Raw genomic sequence first — 18,469 nt, 5'->3', positions numbered from 1 at the left:
TACTTTTCTCTCTTTAAAAATCCCTAAAATATTTGTTGATTTTGAGTTATTCAGTGTTTCAGTGTTTCATATTCTCATTTTTTTGCAGCCAAAACAAGTAGGGCTTATCACGTGTACTCTGGTAGGGTTCAGAGTTAGTATTAAGTATATTGTAAGACTCGCACTACTCGGTTTTTTCTAGAATATGCTACCAACTATACTAGTAATAAAATGTGAGTTTTATGATTACATAATCTCACGGTGTATAGATTACATAATACTATAGTTAATTAATTTTACATAGTAATATTTTGTTAATAGTAATAATAACATAGAGACAAAGAGAAAAAAAAAATTCTTAATAGAAGTAATAGTTTTTCAAATTTTCATTTAAACCATTTTAAATAATCACAACCAACAAACCTATAAATAATTACATTAACAATGGCTGAATCACACAGATGTATGTTTTTAAACCAAGGAAAGATCCCAATAGGATGGGGAAGAGAATATAGATTATATTGGAAGAGATTTTGACAAGTTACCAAGATCTGTAACTGCAATAATGAAAATCAAAAAATGAGTCAACGATAATAAAATTATCAACAATCATACAACGACGAATCCATATAATATCAATCCAGAGTTATTAGAGGTTTTATGTTTTGAATATATAATTATCAAGAAATTAGTTCGATCATAACCAAAGTTAGAGTACAATTGCAAGGATAAAGACTTTCAATATAATTCTATCTCTCACCTGTTTTAACAAAATTAGATGAAAACAAATTACTAACATTTATTTCTTTAGTATACGTTAAAGGTAAACACATCTCATACCAAAGATCAAAAAACGTTACCAACCCAAAAGTTTCATTAATTGAAATTGAAGGAGTTAACAGTCCACAAGATGCTAAATTTTATTTAGGTAAAAGAATTGCTTATGTTTATAGAGCTCAAAAAGAAATTAGAGGTTCAAAAATTAGAGTTATTTGGGGTAAAGTTGCAAGAACTCATGGTAACAATGGTTTAGTTAGAGCTAATTTCAAAAAAAATTTACCACCAAAAACTTTTGGTGCTTCAGTTAGAATTATGTTATATCCATCAAACATCTAAGGAAGTTTATACTAATCATAATTAATAACGAAGAAAAAAAGTTTAATAAACTCATTTACAATTTTAACGAAACATAATCATAAAAATTCCAAATCATAGATCAAATATTACAAATGAAATCAATATCATCATCATCACAATTTTTCAAATTCATACGGTATTACTAAATTAGTTTAATTTGTACATAAAACTATTTTGGTTGTAATCGAAATCAAATTTTTAGGGGAGAGTAATAAAGAAGTGTGTAAATTTATAGTAATGACAGTTTGGTGTTTTAATATAAATAAAATATTCCAAAAATAAATTATAAATACTGTAGAGTCATTTCTTATTGCAATTCATTTCATAAATTCATAAGCTAAATAATGCTATATACATTCATCATAAGATTCTATTTTCTAGTTTAAAATATGATTACTAACTTCCCTACCAAATACAACACACTCCAATAAGGAATTACCACCTAATCTATTTTCACCATGTAATCCACCACTAACTTCTCCAACAGCATATAAATTTTCAAAAATTTCTCCGTTCTTCTTAATAGCTCTTGAATTTTTATCAATTTCAATACCACCCATTGAATAATGTAATACAGGAGTTGTTAAACCAAAATATATTGGCTTGTTGGAGAATTTATTACCAAATGATTTTCTACCCAAAGAATCTGTTTTGGAACCACTAACCAATTCATCAATGTAGGTGAATTTTTCAATTAATTCTTTATATGATAAATCCAAATTAGGATTAATTTTTTTTAACAAGTCATACAATTGTTCAAAAGTACCCTTTTGTAATAATTTTTGATATACATAAAAATCAATATGACTATTAGCTTTTGCATAATCTTCTTCACTTATAACTAATACAGAGATATAAGTGTCCTTTTCCATTGCTAGTCCATTAGAATCACAACTAACATTACAATGTTTCAAAACTGAATCAGTAACAACATCTCTTGTTTCTAATTCATTTATAAATCTTTCTCCGTTATGTGGTGATAATAAGACCCCACCAATACCTCTTAATAATTCACCACATAAAAACTTCCATTTTGAATTTAAATCATTAATGTTTAAAAATCCTGTGGGATGAACTTGAATCTTATTCATATGAATTAATTTTACGTCAAGATCTCTTTCAGCGATTTTAACTCCGTCTCCCGTTGTTTGTTGACCATTTGATGATGCAAATTGTAATAAATCAGGTCTATGTTTTGAAATTAATGATGTGTCTAATGATTGAGTATCTGCTGAATAACCACCAGTTGCCAATACTAAGTTTTTACAAGATATTTGTTTAGTTTCATTTGTGACTTCATCAATATATTCTACACCATTTACTTTATTGTTCTTTTCATCACTTATAATCTTATTCAACTTGCTTTGCTTCAATATGGTTATAGTATCTGGTTTCTTTGTTTGAATATCTTCAATTTTTTTAATTAAACTCGAAACAATTGCAAATCCAGGAGGTAATGGACCAGAACCTCTATGAGTTCTTGGAAATGAATGACCACCTAATAAAGTAACTTTTGATAAATCCACTCCAATATCTTTAGTTAACCATTCTATGGCACTTAAAGATTTTGAAGTTAATGTTGACACTAAATCAGTGTTTGATAATCCTTTACCTGATTTTATTGTGTCTTGTTGAAAAAATTCAATTGTATCACCATTATTATGTTGATATATTGTTGGTACACCATTTATTCCGGAACTTGCTTTAACTGAATTACCACCTAATTTATCAGTTTTCTCTAATAGAATGACTCTCGATCCATTATTAATTAGTTGAAAAGTAGTTGTCAAACCAGCTAAACCTGATCCAACAACAATTGATTGATTCGTTTCTGTCATTAATGTTGATGATGTAGTAAATTTTAAAACCGAGGCAATTGATTTGTTCTTGGAAATATCAAAACAATAATTTCTAATACTTAATATCAATATGAATAATAATGAAATCTGGATATATTTACTATTTAAGATAAACAATTTGAATTAAAAATGAGTTGATTTTCCAGGACAAAATAGTAGTATGACTTTTGCTTAATTGAAATGTGAAGTTTTGGTAATGCTGAATAAGTAAAATAATGTAAACTTATTCACATTTTATAGAACGAAAATGTGAAACTTCATAGTTGAGAAATTTAATATCGAGTGGACTGATTATTTTATTTTATAATATTTCAACATTTATTTAATTATTAATTTTTTCTTTTTATATTTCTCTGTTTCTCGTATGTTTCAGATAAAAACAAATATTAGATAGCGTTTAAAATACACACTTTAAATTCATCAAATATTATATTTGATTTTTTAGATGATTCAAGGTTTCTACCTCGTAACATAGACCCTACAGTCGTTGCATATATTTCTTAGAATGATAAATGTTAAAACAGAAAGCAAATAAATTTATATAAATAGTAATATATAAAATAGTTCTAAAATGATTTATAATAATTTATAACTTTGAATACAATTTCATTATATTTTGATTTCATTTTCTTTAAATTTTTCCAAATTAAATCTCCAATGTTTTGAATCACCATGATCATATTTTGATTTTTTTAAAGTACCAGATGGAGCATTATGTATAGATAAATTAGCTTGATTAGTTAAATTAATAAATTCATCAGTTGGTTGTAAATTTGCATCTCTATCTTTATTTGAAGGTAAATCATTATAATCTAATTGATCAAACCATCTTGTTGACCATTTTATTCCCTTTTCAGCTTCTTCTTTTCTTAATTCTCTTTGTTCATTTTCAATTTTTGATTTTTCTTGATGAATTAAATTATAATCTGATTTTTTAATTGCTTCTGCTACTTTTGACCATGCTTTTCTTGATTCAAATGGCAATTGTTCTTCAATTGGTTTAACTGTTAATTTTTCTGATTTAATTGAATTTGCATCATAAAATAAATCTGAAGTTTTTGAATGTGGAGTTGAACTTCCTTTTCCAATATATGATTTTCCTGACCATTGACCATTTATTGTAACTAACGCGTTTTCCTTATGTGAACTTGAAAAAAAATCACGATAAATTCTTGCTTTAAATGAATTTTTTTTACCTGAAACCCAGCCTCTACCACTATATTCTATTACTGTATAATAACCATTAGATGCTTGTATATATGATGTACCTTCTAATTCAACAAATGGAGCTGCTGTTATTAATCCTTCGATATGTAATGGTGGTAAAGTGACTAAATAACTTTCATTTAAATCATTATAATCTAAAAGTGCATGACCATATTGTTTTATATTTATTGATGTAGTAGAAATACTTGATGTAATACCATTATAACCTTGTAATGTAATATTATTTTTGGTATTTTTAATAGCATAAGCTGTAACAGGTGGATGATGTGAGACTTGTTCACTTAATAATAAAGTTTCTCCAATGTCATCATCATGTTCCCATTTACCAACAAATACTTCCCCCAAAAATGGATTTAATGGTTTTTTTTCACTACCCATACTTTCATTTCTTGAACAATATTGAGATTTTAATGTTGATATAAACCATTTTGTAACTGCAATCATTCTTTTTAAAGACATTGCTTCAATAACTTCTGATGATGAATTATCTGGATTACTTGTTAATTTATTTGCAGCAATTAATAAATCTGGATGTTCTGCCCAGTATTGAGAATATTCTACTAATGATGTAGGTGACAATATAAAAGGAGGTGCTGTTAATGATGATAAATCACCATTAAATGAAGCGATAGATTTCAAAAATGAAGTCCAGGAAGTTGAACTTGCAGTTGATGATGATGAGGATGATTGAGTTGGAGTTATTGGAGCTGATGAAGTAGAATTTGTGGAATTCATTGAAACTTGATCGGAATTATTGCTGGATGACATTTGGTGAGTTGTTAATTTCTATATCTTATTCAATTTATTTCTATAAGTTTTATTCAATAATTCCGAATTTATTCAAATTTTGCTGATAATCAATGTTCTAAATTTTGAGCTTGATCACTGTGTAATTTATGATTTTACTTTAAAAAAGATTCAATGATATCTTTAATTTATAATAGTGCTACTAATAATTATCTATTAATTTAATCCTTTTTTCTTTTTTTTTCGTTTATAAACGATATTATTAATTTAAAATTTATTACTATGATTGATTTATTATAATATTGTTTATTATGGAAAGACGATTACAGAAAATAAAATAAAAGATAACCAGATATTGCAAGAGAAAGTACGAAAATTGCTAATAATTTTAGCTATTTTTACATAATTATATGAGATTACAACCTTGAGAAAGTGAAGAAAGATAAATTATATTGAACGTGACACATTTCCGAAAATTGACAATTTACTAATAAGTAGCCATTGGGGTGTTGATACTAAATTAGATTAATGAAATAGGACGTTATTGTTACAAATTAAACTAAATATGGAGATATTTCTTTCAGCTCAGTAAAGAACAAGCAAAGTTAAAGGTTTGAAGAAAGCTGAATGTAGAAGTTCTATACATCCTGAAGTTATTGACCGACTTATCCGTGATAGTGTAAGAAGATCCGTTTTCACTATTGTTTCAAATGTACACAAACTTCAATATAAATCTATCTGAAAACTTTTATTTTATAAAACTATTTACAACTTTATATAAATCTTGTATCTATTTAATAAATATGCAATTGAGCACCAAGTAATACTGTATCCGATTAATATAAATAATGATTCGGTATTTGATCTCTCCAATGTATTAATACTCATATTTGTTAATCCTGTTAATAAATTTGATAACAAAAAAATAGCTAAACCATTATTGTTTATACTTTCTAATAAAATTGACGTGAATCCTCTCCTGGATTCTGGTAAGAGTTTGTCGATTAAATTATAACCTAGTAATAAAGTTGCATTATATGATACTACCCATAAAACATATGATGGATTTGCAATTCTTCTTGAAATTGAGGTAGTAATTGATGAGTTATTTACAATGTTGAATACAATTTGATAAAAAATTGTAGATAATACTAAACCCTTGGTAGTTGTGACTGACAATAATGAAGATAATGATGATTTTTTATTTACTTTCTTATTGTTAAACGCAATCAAATTGTCATTAGTTGGATAACTAGTTAATACAAATGATCCAAATGATTGACCAAAAACAAAGATTGTGAAATATCCTAAAAATGAGTAAATACCTTCTTTATTCATGGTAATAAAATTTGTCAATCTATTGTCTTCTGACAATATAATCTCTAAAACATTTGTTTTTTGTAAAATTAATTCGTTTAGTACTAGTAAACCGAATGCCACAAATACTCTTGGTACTAAATTCAATATAGGATCTAATATACCTAATAATATCGGTAATAAACCTAAAGTTATAAAAAAATTCCAATGAATACCATACTCTGTAACATGTTCTTGATACTCCAATTTTTTAACACTAACAAATCTAATAATTCCTAATATCAAAATAGGTAATGCCTTTATAGTATTCTGAGTAATTGTATTGATCCAAGTCCCCAAACTAAATTTGTAACTTTTCAATTTAACTTGATTTTTAATAATTTGTCTTGAATTAACTAACCCCATTGAAAATACAAAAGATCCAACACCTAAATCCATCATTGAAGTACCCCAAGTCTCAACTTTTGCAAATCTTCTTGGAAAAATCTTAAAGTCAACTGCTAATATAGCTAAATTTGTTATAATTAACATATGAGATCTATATGCTGTAAGAAATTGTTTTCTCGGTAATAATTCAATTTGTTGATTGGTGGTATGGGCTCTTCCAATTGTTGTTGAAGTATAATGATTTAATAAAAATATTGAAAAACATGGTATAAATATTGAATAATGTAATGTTGTTGGATTATTACTGTAAATTGTAATTGAAATTAATATAGTTAAAACATTTATTACATAATCATATACAATTGGCAACAGATTAATATTATCTTTAATAAGTTTATATGATAAATATGAAGTTAGTGCAATTGATGTTACTAAATAAATTTCTTCAATTGATCCACCAGTTAAATCTGATACAAATTGTTCTTTAAGTTGTTTTAATGATGACATTTTTAAATTAAGGTTTGTACGTTTGTCTTTTGCTTTGTCAACTATTAATGTATCATATATTAGATGACTCCTTCATTTAAACTTCCTTTCGTTACTAATTGATGAGCTAATGAACGTTTTAATTTACTTGATAATTCAACTGAAATATTGTGCTGCAATTTTTAATAATATGTTTATTAAAAAAATCACAGTATAAATTATTATTATTTTTATTTGGAGTAAAAGAAAAAAAAATTGTATCAGATTTACAACCAAATTTCATATCATTATAGTATTGATACAACTTTACTTGATTAAAAAGTTTAACACTAACTGACATACATACATACTTTTAACAAGAGGTGTATAAATGATTTAAGCTCACAAATTAATATTTATCACAATTTAAATTTAAGTAATTTCATTTCCATTCCATTTTTATCAATCCTTAATATTTTTTACAACCATCAACAAATTTAATAAATGGAAGAATCACCAACATCAAAAGAAGCTATAAAAGCACCAATTCCCATCATACCAGATCAGCCATCTCCTAATGATATCACGCAACATTCATCAGATGATAAATCAAATCCAAGTTTACTAGATTCACCAAATGAAAAAGAAGATAGTAGTATAGTATTTGGATCCTCAAATAGTAGTGAAACCTCAATACCTATGTTTCAACCACCAAAATCACCAAGATTGGGAAGTGGAGGTGGAATATTTGATCCTTTAAATGGGAATGAAAATGATTTTGTTGTATATTCAGACTCGGATGATGTTGCATCACAAAGTTCCTTAGAATTACATCGTCAAGAAACTCCAATAAGACATAATTTAGGTTATAGATTAAGAAAGTTAGCTAAAGCAACCCAAAGCTCAGATGAAGAAGATGAAATAGATGAAGATGAAATAAATGTATCAAGTTTAATGTCAAATAGAGGTACTCCAATCGATTCAAGCACCAAAAATAAATTCACAAATTTGAAACCAAGTTTTTTAATTGAAGAAACTCCAAAAAGATCTAAATCAAGTTCAACATCATCCAGATCATCATCACCAAGAAGAAGAAGGAGAAGAAGTAGCTCACCAGATTCTGTAGATAATAATGAAACAGCTAATGGAACAACATCCACCAAGAAGACTAGAACTCGTAGAAAATCAAAAGAACCAAGTGAAAAATCTCATAGATCATATGAAAAAGTTGGAACTGGATATACATCAATGCCAGTTTCGGGTAAAGTTTTTAGAAATTTATTAATTTTGGAAGAAAGCATGAGAGAACAAGTGATTCAACAAAGAGCAATGAGAAGAAAATATCTAATTTTTTTAACAATATTATGTTCGATTATTGGAGCTTTGACCCATCATTTATTTATATTAGATGCATCATTTTCATCAACTGGTACAACAAGAATAATTTTACAATTTTTCTTAATCTCCACCATTATAACTTTATTACTATATCATCTTTCAGGTGAATATCAAAAAACTATTGTATTACCAAGAAAGTTTTTATCATCAACAAATAAAGGATTAAGACAATTAAATGTAAGATTAGTTAAAATCAAAACTCCATTAATTGATCAAATCACGGATTTAATTCGTGAAATTTCTTTGGGGTTAGTTTCATATACATTATTGGCATTTCATAAAATTTCACCAAACTCAATCCAAAATAAAAATTCCAAGATTGAAGTATTTTTAGTTACTTGTCAATCTCAATGTCAACCAAGAATTGGAGTTACTGATGTTAAATTGTTGCTAAATGCAAGAGTGTTTAATATTGATATAAGAGAAGGTTGGGAAACTTATCGTAGTGAATTTTGGATAAATGAAGGAATGAGAAGAAGAACCAATATGTTGACATTCATTAGTGGAGAGAAAGTCATCAAGAAAAAGAAAAGAAAATCTATTGATTTTAAATAATGGTTTATAGATGAATAGCTATCGATTTAATGATTCAAATGATTAATTAAAACTTCTATTGTACTTGTTTATTTTGAAGTATCATTCAACTCCTAATTACCCCCTTTGATAAATATAAACTTGATTTTGTGTATTGAAAAATTAATATCCAGACAGAAAAAGATTAGATAAATTATCTCATCTCCTAAATTTAATTAAGATTTGAAACAACCAAATTGCAAATACACCAACAAATTCCAATTTTATAATGAGTAGTGTGGAACCGGCGGCAAAGAAAAGACAAACTTCAAGAAAAGGTAAAAAAGCATGGAGAAAAAACGTTGATATAGAAGATATAGAACAAATTTTACAAGATAAAAGAGATGAACAAATTATAAAAGGTATAAATAATGAAGATGATGATTTTATAATAGATAATTTACCAAGTAGTATATCCAAATCTACAAATGCACCAAAGAAATTAAAAACCAAGGAAATTTTAACTAATAAATCAAAAGTCCCAGCATTAATAAATCCAAGAGTTAAAAAGAACAAAAATGATACAGTACAAGGAGTGAAGAAGACCGAAATGTTAAGATTGTTAAGTTTGCGTGGTGGTAAATATAAAGATGAAAACATAACACTCAACAGAATTGCAAAAGATGGGTTAATAAATGGAGATAGTGAAGATTTATGGGATGATGAAGAACCAACTCCTAAAAAGGCTAAAATTCCAAAATATAATACATCAACCGCAGAAGTTACAAAAGCTACAACTATACCAAAAACAATGAAAACTAAACCTATTCAAATATCCAAGAATGATTTGACTGAAAATTCCATACATGCTGGTAAATCATATAATCCATCTTTAGAAAGTTGGAAAGACTTAATAAATAAGGAATACGGAATTGAATATAAAAGAGAATTAAATAGACAAGCTATGGATGATCATAAGGAAAGGATACAAGAATTGATATCCACATTAAATGATAATCAATTTAGTGATTCAGAAGACGAAGAAGAAAATCCAGAAGAAGAAAGAAGTACAGGAGAAAAAGACTACTCATTATCTATAAATAAACCAACTAAAATCAAGATTAAAACTAAGACTAAGAGAAACAGAGAAGTCAAACATAAACAAAGAATGAAATTAGAACAAGAAATAAAAGATTTGAAAAAACAATTAAAAGATTTGAATAATTTAGATCAAATATTACAATCTCAACAAGAACAAGAAGAAAAAACCATAGCACCAAAGGAAAGAAGCACTAAAAGAGATAAATTATTTAAATACAAGCCAATTGAAACTCCAATAGAATTAAAATTATCAGATGAATTAACAAACAACTTAAAGAATTTAAAACCAGAAGGTAATTTATTTTATGATCAAATGTTGAATTTACAATCAAATGGTAAAATTGAAAGTAGAGTGCCAGTTAATAGAAAGAGAAAATATGCTAAAAAAATTACTGAAAAATGGACTTATAAAGATTTCAAATAAAGTTTTAATAAATATCATTTCGTGAATTCATTTTACACACAACTTATCCCCCTCTAATTTCCATCATTCTTCCAATCACCAAAGATGTAACCTCTAAACAATTTATCCCTCAAACTGAAAAATTGATTTCTATAAGGATCATAATAAACTTGATCAATTTGTTCAATAGTTTTAAAACTTTCAGGGGCTATGGCTTCACTAGTTTGTCCTCTATGTGTACCAGTTAAATAAAAATCTCTTGCTAACATTTTTTTATCCCATGAATCTAAAAAATAACGATCATTTTTCCATCCATTGTCCCAATATCTTATGGCTCCTACACCGTGACCTGCTAATCCAAAAAACGCGGTCATTATTGCGTAAGGGATTAAACCTTCAAATGGTACTGGCATTGTGTATTTATTATATTATTTTGTATGTAGAATAGATATGTGAGTGAAAATTAATGATATAAATGTTGTTGATTTTTTGCTCCTTTTTTGTGGTAAATATTTTGAGCTAAACGACTGTCTATGTAATGATAACCTGAGCTAGTAAATTGTAAAAATTGGTCTATAAATGTTGTAGTTTGATGATGTAAGTCTCTTGTATTAGTGTAATTGTATATGAAAATTATATTCAATAAATTTTTGATTGGTTTACTTTTTTGAATAAATTACACTACCAGTTTCATAATGTATAGATCCTATTTAATAGCTTTACTTGGAAAGAAAGTATGAATTATCAAATTATTTATTAAATTAAATCTATCTATAAGTAAAAGAAACTCATTAACATGAATTGGAAATTTTAAAAAAACTGTATACAAGTATAGTGTATTAAATGAACTGAAAAATTTATTGATTTAATTTTAAAACAACAGTTACAAATTTATCCATTTTAACATTAAGATTGGCAGACAACAAGCACCATTGATCATTTATTAATAGTTGTTTTGGAGTTGGCCTTTTAAAGCCTTCTTTTATTAAACATTTCGAAATAAAATTTTTAAAATTGGAACTCCAAAATATTTTGTCAATTTCTGAATCTTTTAAAATCAATTCACTTCTGGATACCATTTCAACAACTTCAATTGGACCTAGTGCGATATCGATTGGAAATTTACCATTTGCTACTTCTAATAGGGTCATACCCAATGACCATATATCACTTGATATTGAATAATCTTTACCCATGATTCTTTCTGGTGCCATGTAATATTGAGTACCAACAAATGTTGAAGCTAATGAATCAACTGCTTCTCCACTTACTCCAAAATCACATAACTTAACATTTCCTCGTGAATCTAACAAAATATTTGAAGGTTTAATATCTCTATGTATAATGTTTTTCAGATGTAAATAATTTAATCCTGATAATATTGATAATGCAATTTTCCCCAAAACTTTCTCATTAATTCTATTAGTTTGATCTCTTTTCAACACTTCTTTGTATATGGAATCTAATGATTGTCCATCCATATATTCCATTGCAATACCAATCATTGATTGTTTTTCTAATAAAAAAGTACCATAATATTTTACGATATTTGGATGTTGACATTTTCTTGCAATTTCTAGTTCTCTAAATATTTGTTTTTTAACATCAGGGTTTGGATCAGTAATAATCAATTTTAATGCAAATATTTGTTGACTACCGTTCTGTAGGTTGGGTATATAACATTTTGTAACTGAACCTCCATTACCTTCTCCTAATTTATTTATTTCTTTTATTTGGTTATTATTTGCTAAAAATTGCCAATCATATGGAGTTAATTCTTCTAGCGTACTTCTGGATTGAATTGGATTATCAGTTGTTGTTGATGAAGTTACTGTGGATGAACTTGATGCGAATTGATTTTGTTGTGGTTGTTGGTGTGAAAATTGGTCATGTCGTATGTTTAAAGATTCATCATCTATTATTTGAGGTAATTCAGAAGTTGATATAGGTGGTGGTTTTCTTTTTAATTTCAAATTTGTGATTGAGCCTGAAGATGAATGTGAAGTATTTGGAGTTGATGATGATAAAGATGATGATGAATTCGAATTTAATTGTAATGGAGGTCGTTGAAATTGTTGATATTGGAAATCATTACTGGTATTGGAGCTCGAGTTATATGTATTTTGATTTTGATATTGTGGTTGTTGATTGGGTACAGTGTTAAAATTTAATTGTAAATTTGGTTTTGCATTATTTAAATTTGGTGGTATCGATAATGAAGGTAGTATAGGATTATTAATTGGTTTCCTTGAGTTGGGTATATTGAATAATGGGATATCTGACATATTAATTTTGTGAACTCATTTGCTTTTTATATAATTAAAGTATATTAATATGATTCTATCTGGGGAAGAAGAGGCTTTACTTTGTAATGAAATTTCTATTAGTCTAGTGATTTTATTCTAATTATTATTAACGGAAAGACCGAATGTAATCTTTAAATTGATATATGAAGACCGTGCTGAGATTAGTTGTAAATGGGAGTATAGTAAAAATGGTGAATTTAAAGTGTTGAATTGATGATAATCTTGAAAGAAATATGGTTGTTAAAATATTACACACTATTAATTATTACTCACTATTATTATTAATAAAATTTCATGTGGTTTAAAATTTATCTCTCGTTAAATCTACTATGAATAACGATTAGACCTTGTATAAGACGCGTCTAATTATACTATCAATGATGCAATTCAATAAAATTAAAGGACAGAGATTCATTTAAAAGTGTTAATCGAAAGGTTCATACTATTATATTCCTTAAACATCACAAATTAATGAACTAAAATGATTATAAATTCTATATATATTTACTCTTTTAACCCAATCTATGCAAATAATCATATATGATCAATGGAAGAAAACGAAGAATTCAATAAGATATTATTAATATTTCATTAAATTTAAGTAAATACCTTTTTATGCTATTTATTTTTTGACTCTCTTATTACCACTAGCTTTTATTGAACTTTTACCATTTTTACTATCACCTTTAATTTTAGCTTTAATTAATTTATCTTTTTTAGAATCTATTTTATCACTATTTGAATCTTCATCATTATCATCATTATCAGGTACATCAACATCATCTTCGACAACATCTTCATAATCAACTTTTTGAGCTGGTTGTTTTTTATTACTACCTAATGAATTACCAGTTTTATAAATGACAGTTGGATGAGTAGTTGAATTATATTTTTTAGTGAATGCAGTTTTTTGTTTAGTAGTTAATTGACTTTTTTGATCAAGAATTTCAAGTAAATTTTCGAAATCATCTTTGGTGAGGTAATAATCATCCATAGTTGATATTGCTTCATCTACTTTGTCTTGTTTCAAATGATCATTAATTTTGGTGAACAATGGATATAAGTAATCGGTTCTTAGTTCTGTTTTGGTGGTTGAAGTTTGAATTCTAGTATGATAATGAAGTTCTTGGAGAATACGTTGGAATTTCAACTGAGATGAATTTTTGCCCAACCATGAGCTAAAATTCAATCTCCCAGTGACAGATCCAGCGATTTCAAAACTTGGTTTAACAGTTGATAATAATCCATGAAATGGTAATAAACTCCATTGTTGTTCACTTGATCTAATTAATGAATTAATTTCATCAGAAGCACTAATATCATCAGCAGCTTTTGCAACATGTTCTAAATGTTTACCACCTAATCTTGGATTTGTACCTAAGTAATTTTCTTGAATCATTAAAGGAGCAAAATCAATATCATTAAAATATAGATCCAATTTTTCATTTAAATTTTGTTTTGGAGCTGTCCAAATACCTGATGATAATAATCTAGTTGCAATATCAAATGGTTTTAGTATAACTTGTTTTTTCCAACTTGCACTTATATCTTTCATATTATTATTACCTAATTGTTTTTGAGTTGTTGAAACTGTTGATAGCAAATTAATCATTTGTCTAATATCATTTGATGTAGCTTGAACCATTTGTGAAATTACAGTTGGGTCTAATTTGATACCTTCTCTCATTGCAATAGTCATTAATCTACTTCTAACTTCATGTTCCGCTGGTCTTCTGAATTGTAAATCATAAGTTGTTTTATCAAATACTTTCATTTTAGGTAAATTTTTATCATTACAAATTAAAATTATTGGCATTTTAGTTATTCTACAAAATTGTGATAATGCTGCTGTTCCTCCATGATCACCAGTTGACATACCATCAACTTCATCCATGATTAAACAAATTTTCTTATTATTTTTATTGGTGATTTCATCATCTTTATGTTTAAAAAACCCAACAACTGATGTATTACTTAAAACACTTTTAACTTGAGAATTTAATAATGATTTTGAACGAACATCTGATGCATTTTTTTCTAAAATATCAAATCCTAAAGATTTTGCAACCATGTGAGCAGCTGAAGTTTTACCAATACCTGGGGGTCCACTAATTAATGCAGCACGAAATGTTTCTGGTTTCATAAAAGATCCTTTAAAATTATTTGCTTGATTTTTATGCCAATCTCCTAACCATTTTTTCAATTTTTCAACTTGACCTTTATTACCACATAAATGGGAAAATTCAGTTGGTGCATATTTCACAGTCCATAATTTATCTTTTGCCGGAATGTCGTTGAACGAAGGTTGTTGAAATGTTGAGGCTCTGATTCCGTTAGCTTGTTCTTGAGCTCTAAATTGTGCTTCTTTTTTTCTTCTTTCTTCTTCTAATCTTTCTTCCCTTTCTGCTTTTGCAACTTCTTCACGAACTAGTCTTTCTTCTTCTTCACGTTTTTCTTTAGCTTTTTGAGCATTTTCTCCAGAACCACCATCGGCTGGCATTTTAGATAATAATTCAATGAAGCCATCTTGATCAATTGCTTTAAGTTTTAATTCTTTAATTTTTTCAACTTTTGATGGACCTGCTCCAGCTCCAATAACAACTAAACTTGTTTTTCCAGAAATTGATTTTGTTACTTTTGCACCATAACCTTGTGCAGTTACTTCAGCATTATTTCTTTCTAAACCAGGCATTTGACCAGTGAAAACTATTGTTAAACCACTTAAACAATTTGGTGCAGCTTCCGGTAGTTCAATCGATGTAGTTGAAGTTTCTACTCTATTAGCTGAGAGTTCTGCAAAAGTTGGTTTTGGTGCATCTGGATCGGAATCTGGTAATACAGCATCTGGAATGGTGGCAAGAACTTGTTCAACTAATGAGTCTTGTTTAAATTCTTTTGGTGTTGATTTTTTCTTTGGTGACGCTTTGGCTCTTGCTTTTGATTTAGTTGTTGATCCAGATGATGATGAAGTTGATGTGGTTTTAGTTGATTTCTTTGGTGCTGCTTTTTTTGGCATTTCATCAATTTCCATCAAATCATCGGCTTCTTCATCTTCAAATTCAAAATTACCATCTTCATCATCCAAATCAATGACTTCTGGTTGTTTTTTTGGTTTAGCTGAAGGTTTGGCTTTTTTGGAATTTGAAACTTCTACCACTGCTTCACTTTTACGTTTCTAAATAGTTTTGTTAGTATGATTAATCCCCAAGGCATGATTTTCTTTTTTCATTAAATCGTATACATACAGTTCCCTTGGAGTTTTTTTCACCAAAGAACTCCCGGATATCTACCATTGTTGATGTTGAGGCCAGGTAAGAAGTAGATAAAAGTGTGATCTGATCTGTAGTAGATCATTATTTGATTTTACGCGTTTGAAACACATATTGTTTCAGCCTCTGCTACCAAGTTCCCTGAATCAATGATATGCTTAGAATTCGAGATGAAGTTCAGAAGATAATATTTGATTTAAGAAAGTATTAGAGGTATCTTAAACATCGCTAATTAATTTGATGTAGTTACAATCTAATTTGATTCATTGGTCGTTTATTGTAATCATCATTTTTTACTAGATTCTTTTTCTAAATATTCAGTCCATAATGATACAAAACTTTGTCTTTGAGGAATTTCATTACCATCAACATCGAATTTATTTTGTCCTGTAGCGCCTTTTTGATTCGGAATATGTTGTAAGCCAGCAGCAACTTTTTGCAGTTGATCCCATTCTAATAATGCACTTATTAATTGTAATGCTTCAAATTTTTTGGAATCACCTCTTGGGAATTGCAAAAAACTAATTATTACATTTGAAATTAATTCTCTGTCAACTGATTTGTTTGAACTATCTCCACCTTGTTTTAACATTGTTAATGCTTTTGTTAAATGTTCATTTAGTATGATAGCTTCATGACGTAGTTTTCCTATGAGTAATTGTTTATTATTAATTTCTGTCTTTAGGTCCTGTATTTTTGCAACTTCTTTTTCCAATTCCATTTGTTTTGCGTTTTTGGTTTCAAGCTCCTCTTTTAATGCATTGTTTGTGGAGTTGTGATCTTCAATTGATTTCTCCAAAGTATACACTTTTGATTCTAAATTTGATTTCTCGAGCTTGTATTCAGCTTCATTCGTAGTTATTAAATTATTAATTTCATTTAATTTTTCAACATATTTTTGTAAATCTTTTTCTTTTAATTCTAATTTTTCTTTAGAGTCATTAATTTCATTAGTATAATTTTTTTGTTCTATATTAAATTCTCCTTGAGCTATTGTAAGTTCATTGATTTCTTGTTTTAATTCATGTATGTTTTTGGATAGTTTTGAGTTTTGATTTTCTAGATTATATTTTTCATCTTGTAATTCTTGTATAGTTGTTGTATACTCTCGTCTACTTTTGGTTAATGCATCACTTAGTTTTTCACATTCATTATTCAAATCATTATTTTGTTCTTGAAGAATTTTTAGTTCTGAGGAATCAACTTTATTCTTGGTTTGTGCTACTAATGACTTACTTAAGTTGGTATTTTTAATTTTCAATTCTTCATTTTCTTTGGTTAACTCCTCCAAAGATTGTTCTAGTTGTTCTTCATTTTCCTTCATTTTTTGAAAATAAGCCTTAGTTCCAGATAGTTTGCTATACAATGAATCATATGCTTGTTGTATCTTATCTTTCTCCTCCTCTAATTCTTTTAGTTTTTGAGATAGCACTACGTCTTCAGACTCTTTAGAATTATTTTGTATATTATTGCTTTTCCCATTACTTTCGATAGGTTGATCTGAAGATGATAAATCCTTTGTAAGTTCTTCTTCTTCTTCTATTGTAAGTGAGTCAACTGATGCTTGAATCTCTGATGTTCCAGATTTTTTGTCAACTTCTTCTTCTTTGATATCCCCATTCTTTTCTAGATTGGCCTTAGCATTATGCCCATTCCCATTACTATTTTGTTTTTTCTTGTTTTTACCCATATCCTCTAAATCAAAAAAAAAAAATTTATTTGTGGAGATCAAATGAATGAATACTAAAATTTGAAGAATCAATTTGGTAACTAAGAAATACTTGAAACATTTGGATTTTTTTCAAAATTTTGTTTGTTGTTACTAATTTTGTTTGTCGTAGAATTTATATTCGTGACTTTAAATCTGAAATATTCAATACTAACATTATTTGATTTTTTTGCAACCAAATTTCACAAAACTTGACATAATTATTTTCATACTTGTATTTGAAGGTAAACAGTATTTCCCCAATTCAGCAACCAGAGCAATATAACATATGGTGGTTGAAATGTTGGATGACACGTTGGTTGACACGTTGGTTGGTTGAAACGTTGGATGAAATAGCTTTTGCGTGAACTATCATTGAAGTTTTGAAAAATAATGGGTCAATCACACAATTTAAATCTCATCACCGTTTGATGGCTTATATTTGAAAAATTGACAAAATTAATTTTACTTTGTTCATTGGGTTTTTTAAATTAATAATTGTACACTATAACTGGTCAGAGACTCTAGTATTAGTTAAGACTTCGAAATCTTATTAGTGGAAATAGTACCATACTCCTAAAACTTACGTTTAACAATTTTAGTTTCAGATCAATTAAGAAACAATTCAACCTATTTAAATGTGGAATAAATTT

At 27.6% G+C, this 18,469-nt stretch overlaps 10 protein-coding genes across 10 annotated transcripts; 3 read left to right on the top strand and 7 right to left on the bottom strand. All coding sequences in view use genetic code 12, as the record gives it.

Annotated features, from left to right (window-relative positions):
• Positions 1-423: 423 nt before the first annotated feature.
• Positions 424-1,095, top strand: KGF54_004976 (60S ribosomal protein eL33; the record flags this gene model as incomplete). Its single annotated transcript, XM_051765732.1, has 2 exons — positions 424-442; positions 791-1,095. The coding sequence occupies 2 exons, from the start codon at positions 424-426 to the stop codon at positions 1,093-1,095; spliced, it is 324 nt and encodes a 107-aa protein (XP_051619017.1).
• Positions 1,096-1,493: 398 nt separating this feature from the next.
• Positions 1,494-2,954, bottom strand: OSM1 (Osm1p; the record flags this gene model as incomplete). Its single annotated transcript, XM_051765731.1, has 1 exon — positions 1,494-2,954. One exon carries the CDS (start codon positions 2,952-2,954, stop codon positions 1,494-1,496), a length of 1,461 nt encoding a protein of 486 aa, XP_051619016.1.
• A 630-nt stretch (positions 2,955-3,584) lies between these two features.
• KGF54_004974 (oxysterol-binding protein) lies at positions 3,585-4,970 on the bottom strand (the record flags this gene model as incomplete). The annotated part of the gene is made up of 1 exon (XM_051765730.1): positions 3,585-4,970. The coding sequence occupies one exon, from the start codon at positions 4,968-4,970 to the stop codon at positions 3,585-3,587; it is 1,386 nt and encodes a 461-aa protein (XP_051619015.1).
• Positions 4,971-5,714: 744 nt separating this feature from the next.
• GWT1 (glucosaminyl-phosphotidylinositol O-acyltransferase) lies at positions 5,715-7,160 on the bottom strand (the record flags this gene model as incomplete). The annotated part of the gene is made up of 1 exon (XM_051765729.1): positions 5,715-7,160. The coding sequence occupies one exon, from the start codon at positions 7,158-7,160 to the stop codon at positions 5,715-5,717; it is 1,446 nt and encodes a 481-aa protein (XP_051619014.1).
• Positions 7,161-7,622: 462 nt separating this feature from the next.
• On the top strand, positions 7,623-9,071 carry SPO7 (Nem1-Spo7 phosphatase regulatory subunit; the record flags this gene model as incomplete). The annotated part of the gene is made up of 1 exon (XM_051765728.1): positions 7,623-9,071. The coding sequence occupies one exon, from the start codon at positions 7,623-7,625 to the stop codon at positions 9,069-9,071; it is 1,449 nt and encodes a 482-aa protein (XP_051619013.1).
• A 247-nt stretch (positions 9,072-9,318) lies between these two features.
• On the top strand, positions 9,319-10,554 carry KGF54_004971 (uncharacterized protein; the record flags this gene model as incomplete). Its single annotated transcript, XM_051765727.1, has 1 exon — positions 9,319-10,554. The coding sequence occupies one exon, from the start codon at positions 9,319-9,321 to the stop codon at positions 10,552-10,554; it is 1,236 nt and encodes a 411-aa protein (XP_051619012.1).
• Positions 10,555-10,607: 53 nt separating this feature from the next.
• KGF54_004970 (uncharacterized protein) lies at positions 10,608-10,946 on the bottom strand (the record flags this gene model as incomplete). Its single annotated transcript, XM_051765726.1, has 1 exon — positions 10,608-10,946. One exon carries the CDS (start codon positions 10,944-10,946, stop codon positions 10,608-10,610), a length of 339 nt encoding a protein of 112 aa, XP_051619011.1.
• A 444-nt stretch (positions 10,947-11,390) lies between these two features.
• Positions 11,391-12,818, bottom strand: MKK2 (mitogen-activated protein kinase kinase; the record flags this gene model as incomplete). The annotated part of the gene is made up of 1 exon (XM_051765724.1): positions 11,391-12,818. One exon carries the CDS (start codon positions 12,816-12,818, stop codon positions 11,391-11,393), a length of 1,428 nt encoding a protein of 475 aa, XP_051619010.1.
• Positions 12,819-13,461: 643 nt separating this feature from the next.
• On the bottom strand, positions 13,462-16,132 carry RFC1 (replication factor C subunit 1; the record flags this gene model as incomplete). Its single annotated transcript, XM_051765723.1, has 2 exons — positions 13,462-16,014; positions 16,085-16,132. 2 exons carry the CDS (start codon positions 16,130-16,132, stop codon positions 13,462-13,464), a joined length of 2,601 nt encoding a protein of 866 aa, XP_051619009.1.
• A 262-nt stretch (positions 16,133-16,394) lies between these two features.
• Positions 16,395-17,798, bottom strand: KGF54_004967 (uncharacterized protein; the record flags this gene model as incomplete). The annotated part of the gene is made up of 1 exon (XM_051765722.1): positions 16,395-17,798. The coding sequence occupies one exon, from the start codon at positions 17,796-17,798 to the stop codon at positions 16,395-16,397; it is 1,404 nt and encodes a 467-aa protein (XP_051619008.1).
• Between the last annotated feature and the right edge of the window lie 671 nt (positions 17,799-18,469).

This window comes from Candida jiufengensis (assembly GCF_024610255.1).
Source record: "Candida jiufengensis strain CBS 10846 chromosome Unknown scaffold1, whole genome shotgun sequence".
NCBI lineage: Eukaryota > Fungi > Ascomycota > Pichiomycetes > Serinales > Debaryomycetaceae > Lodderomyces > Lodderomyces jiufengensis.
The sequence above is the reverse complement of the archived record's forward strand: the minus strand, read 5'-3'. Positions and strand labels throughout refer to the sequence as shown.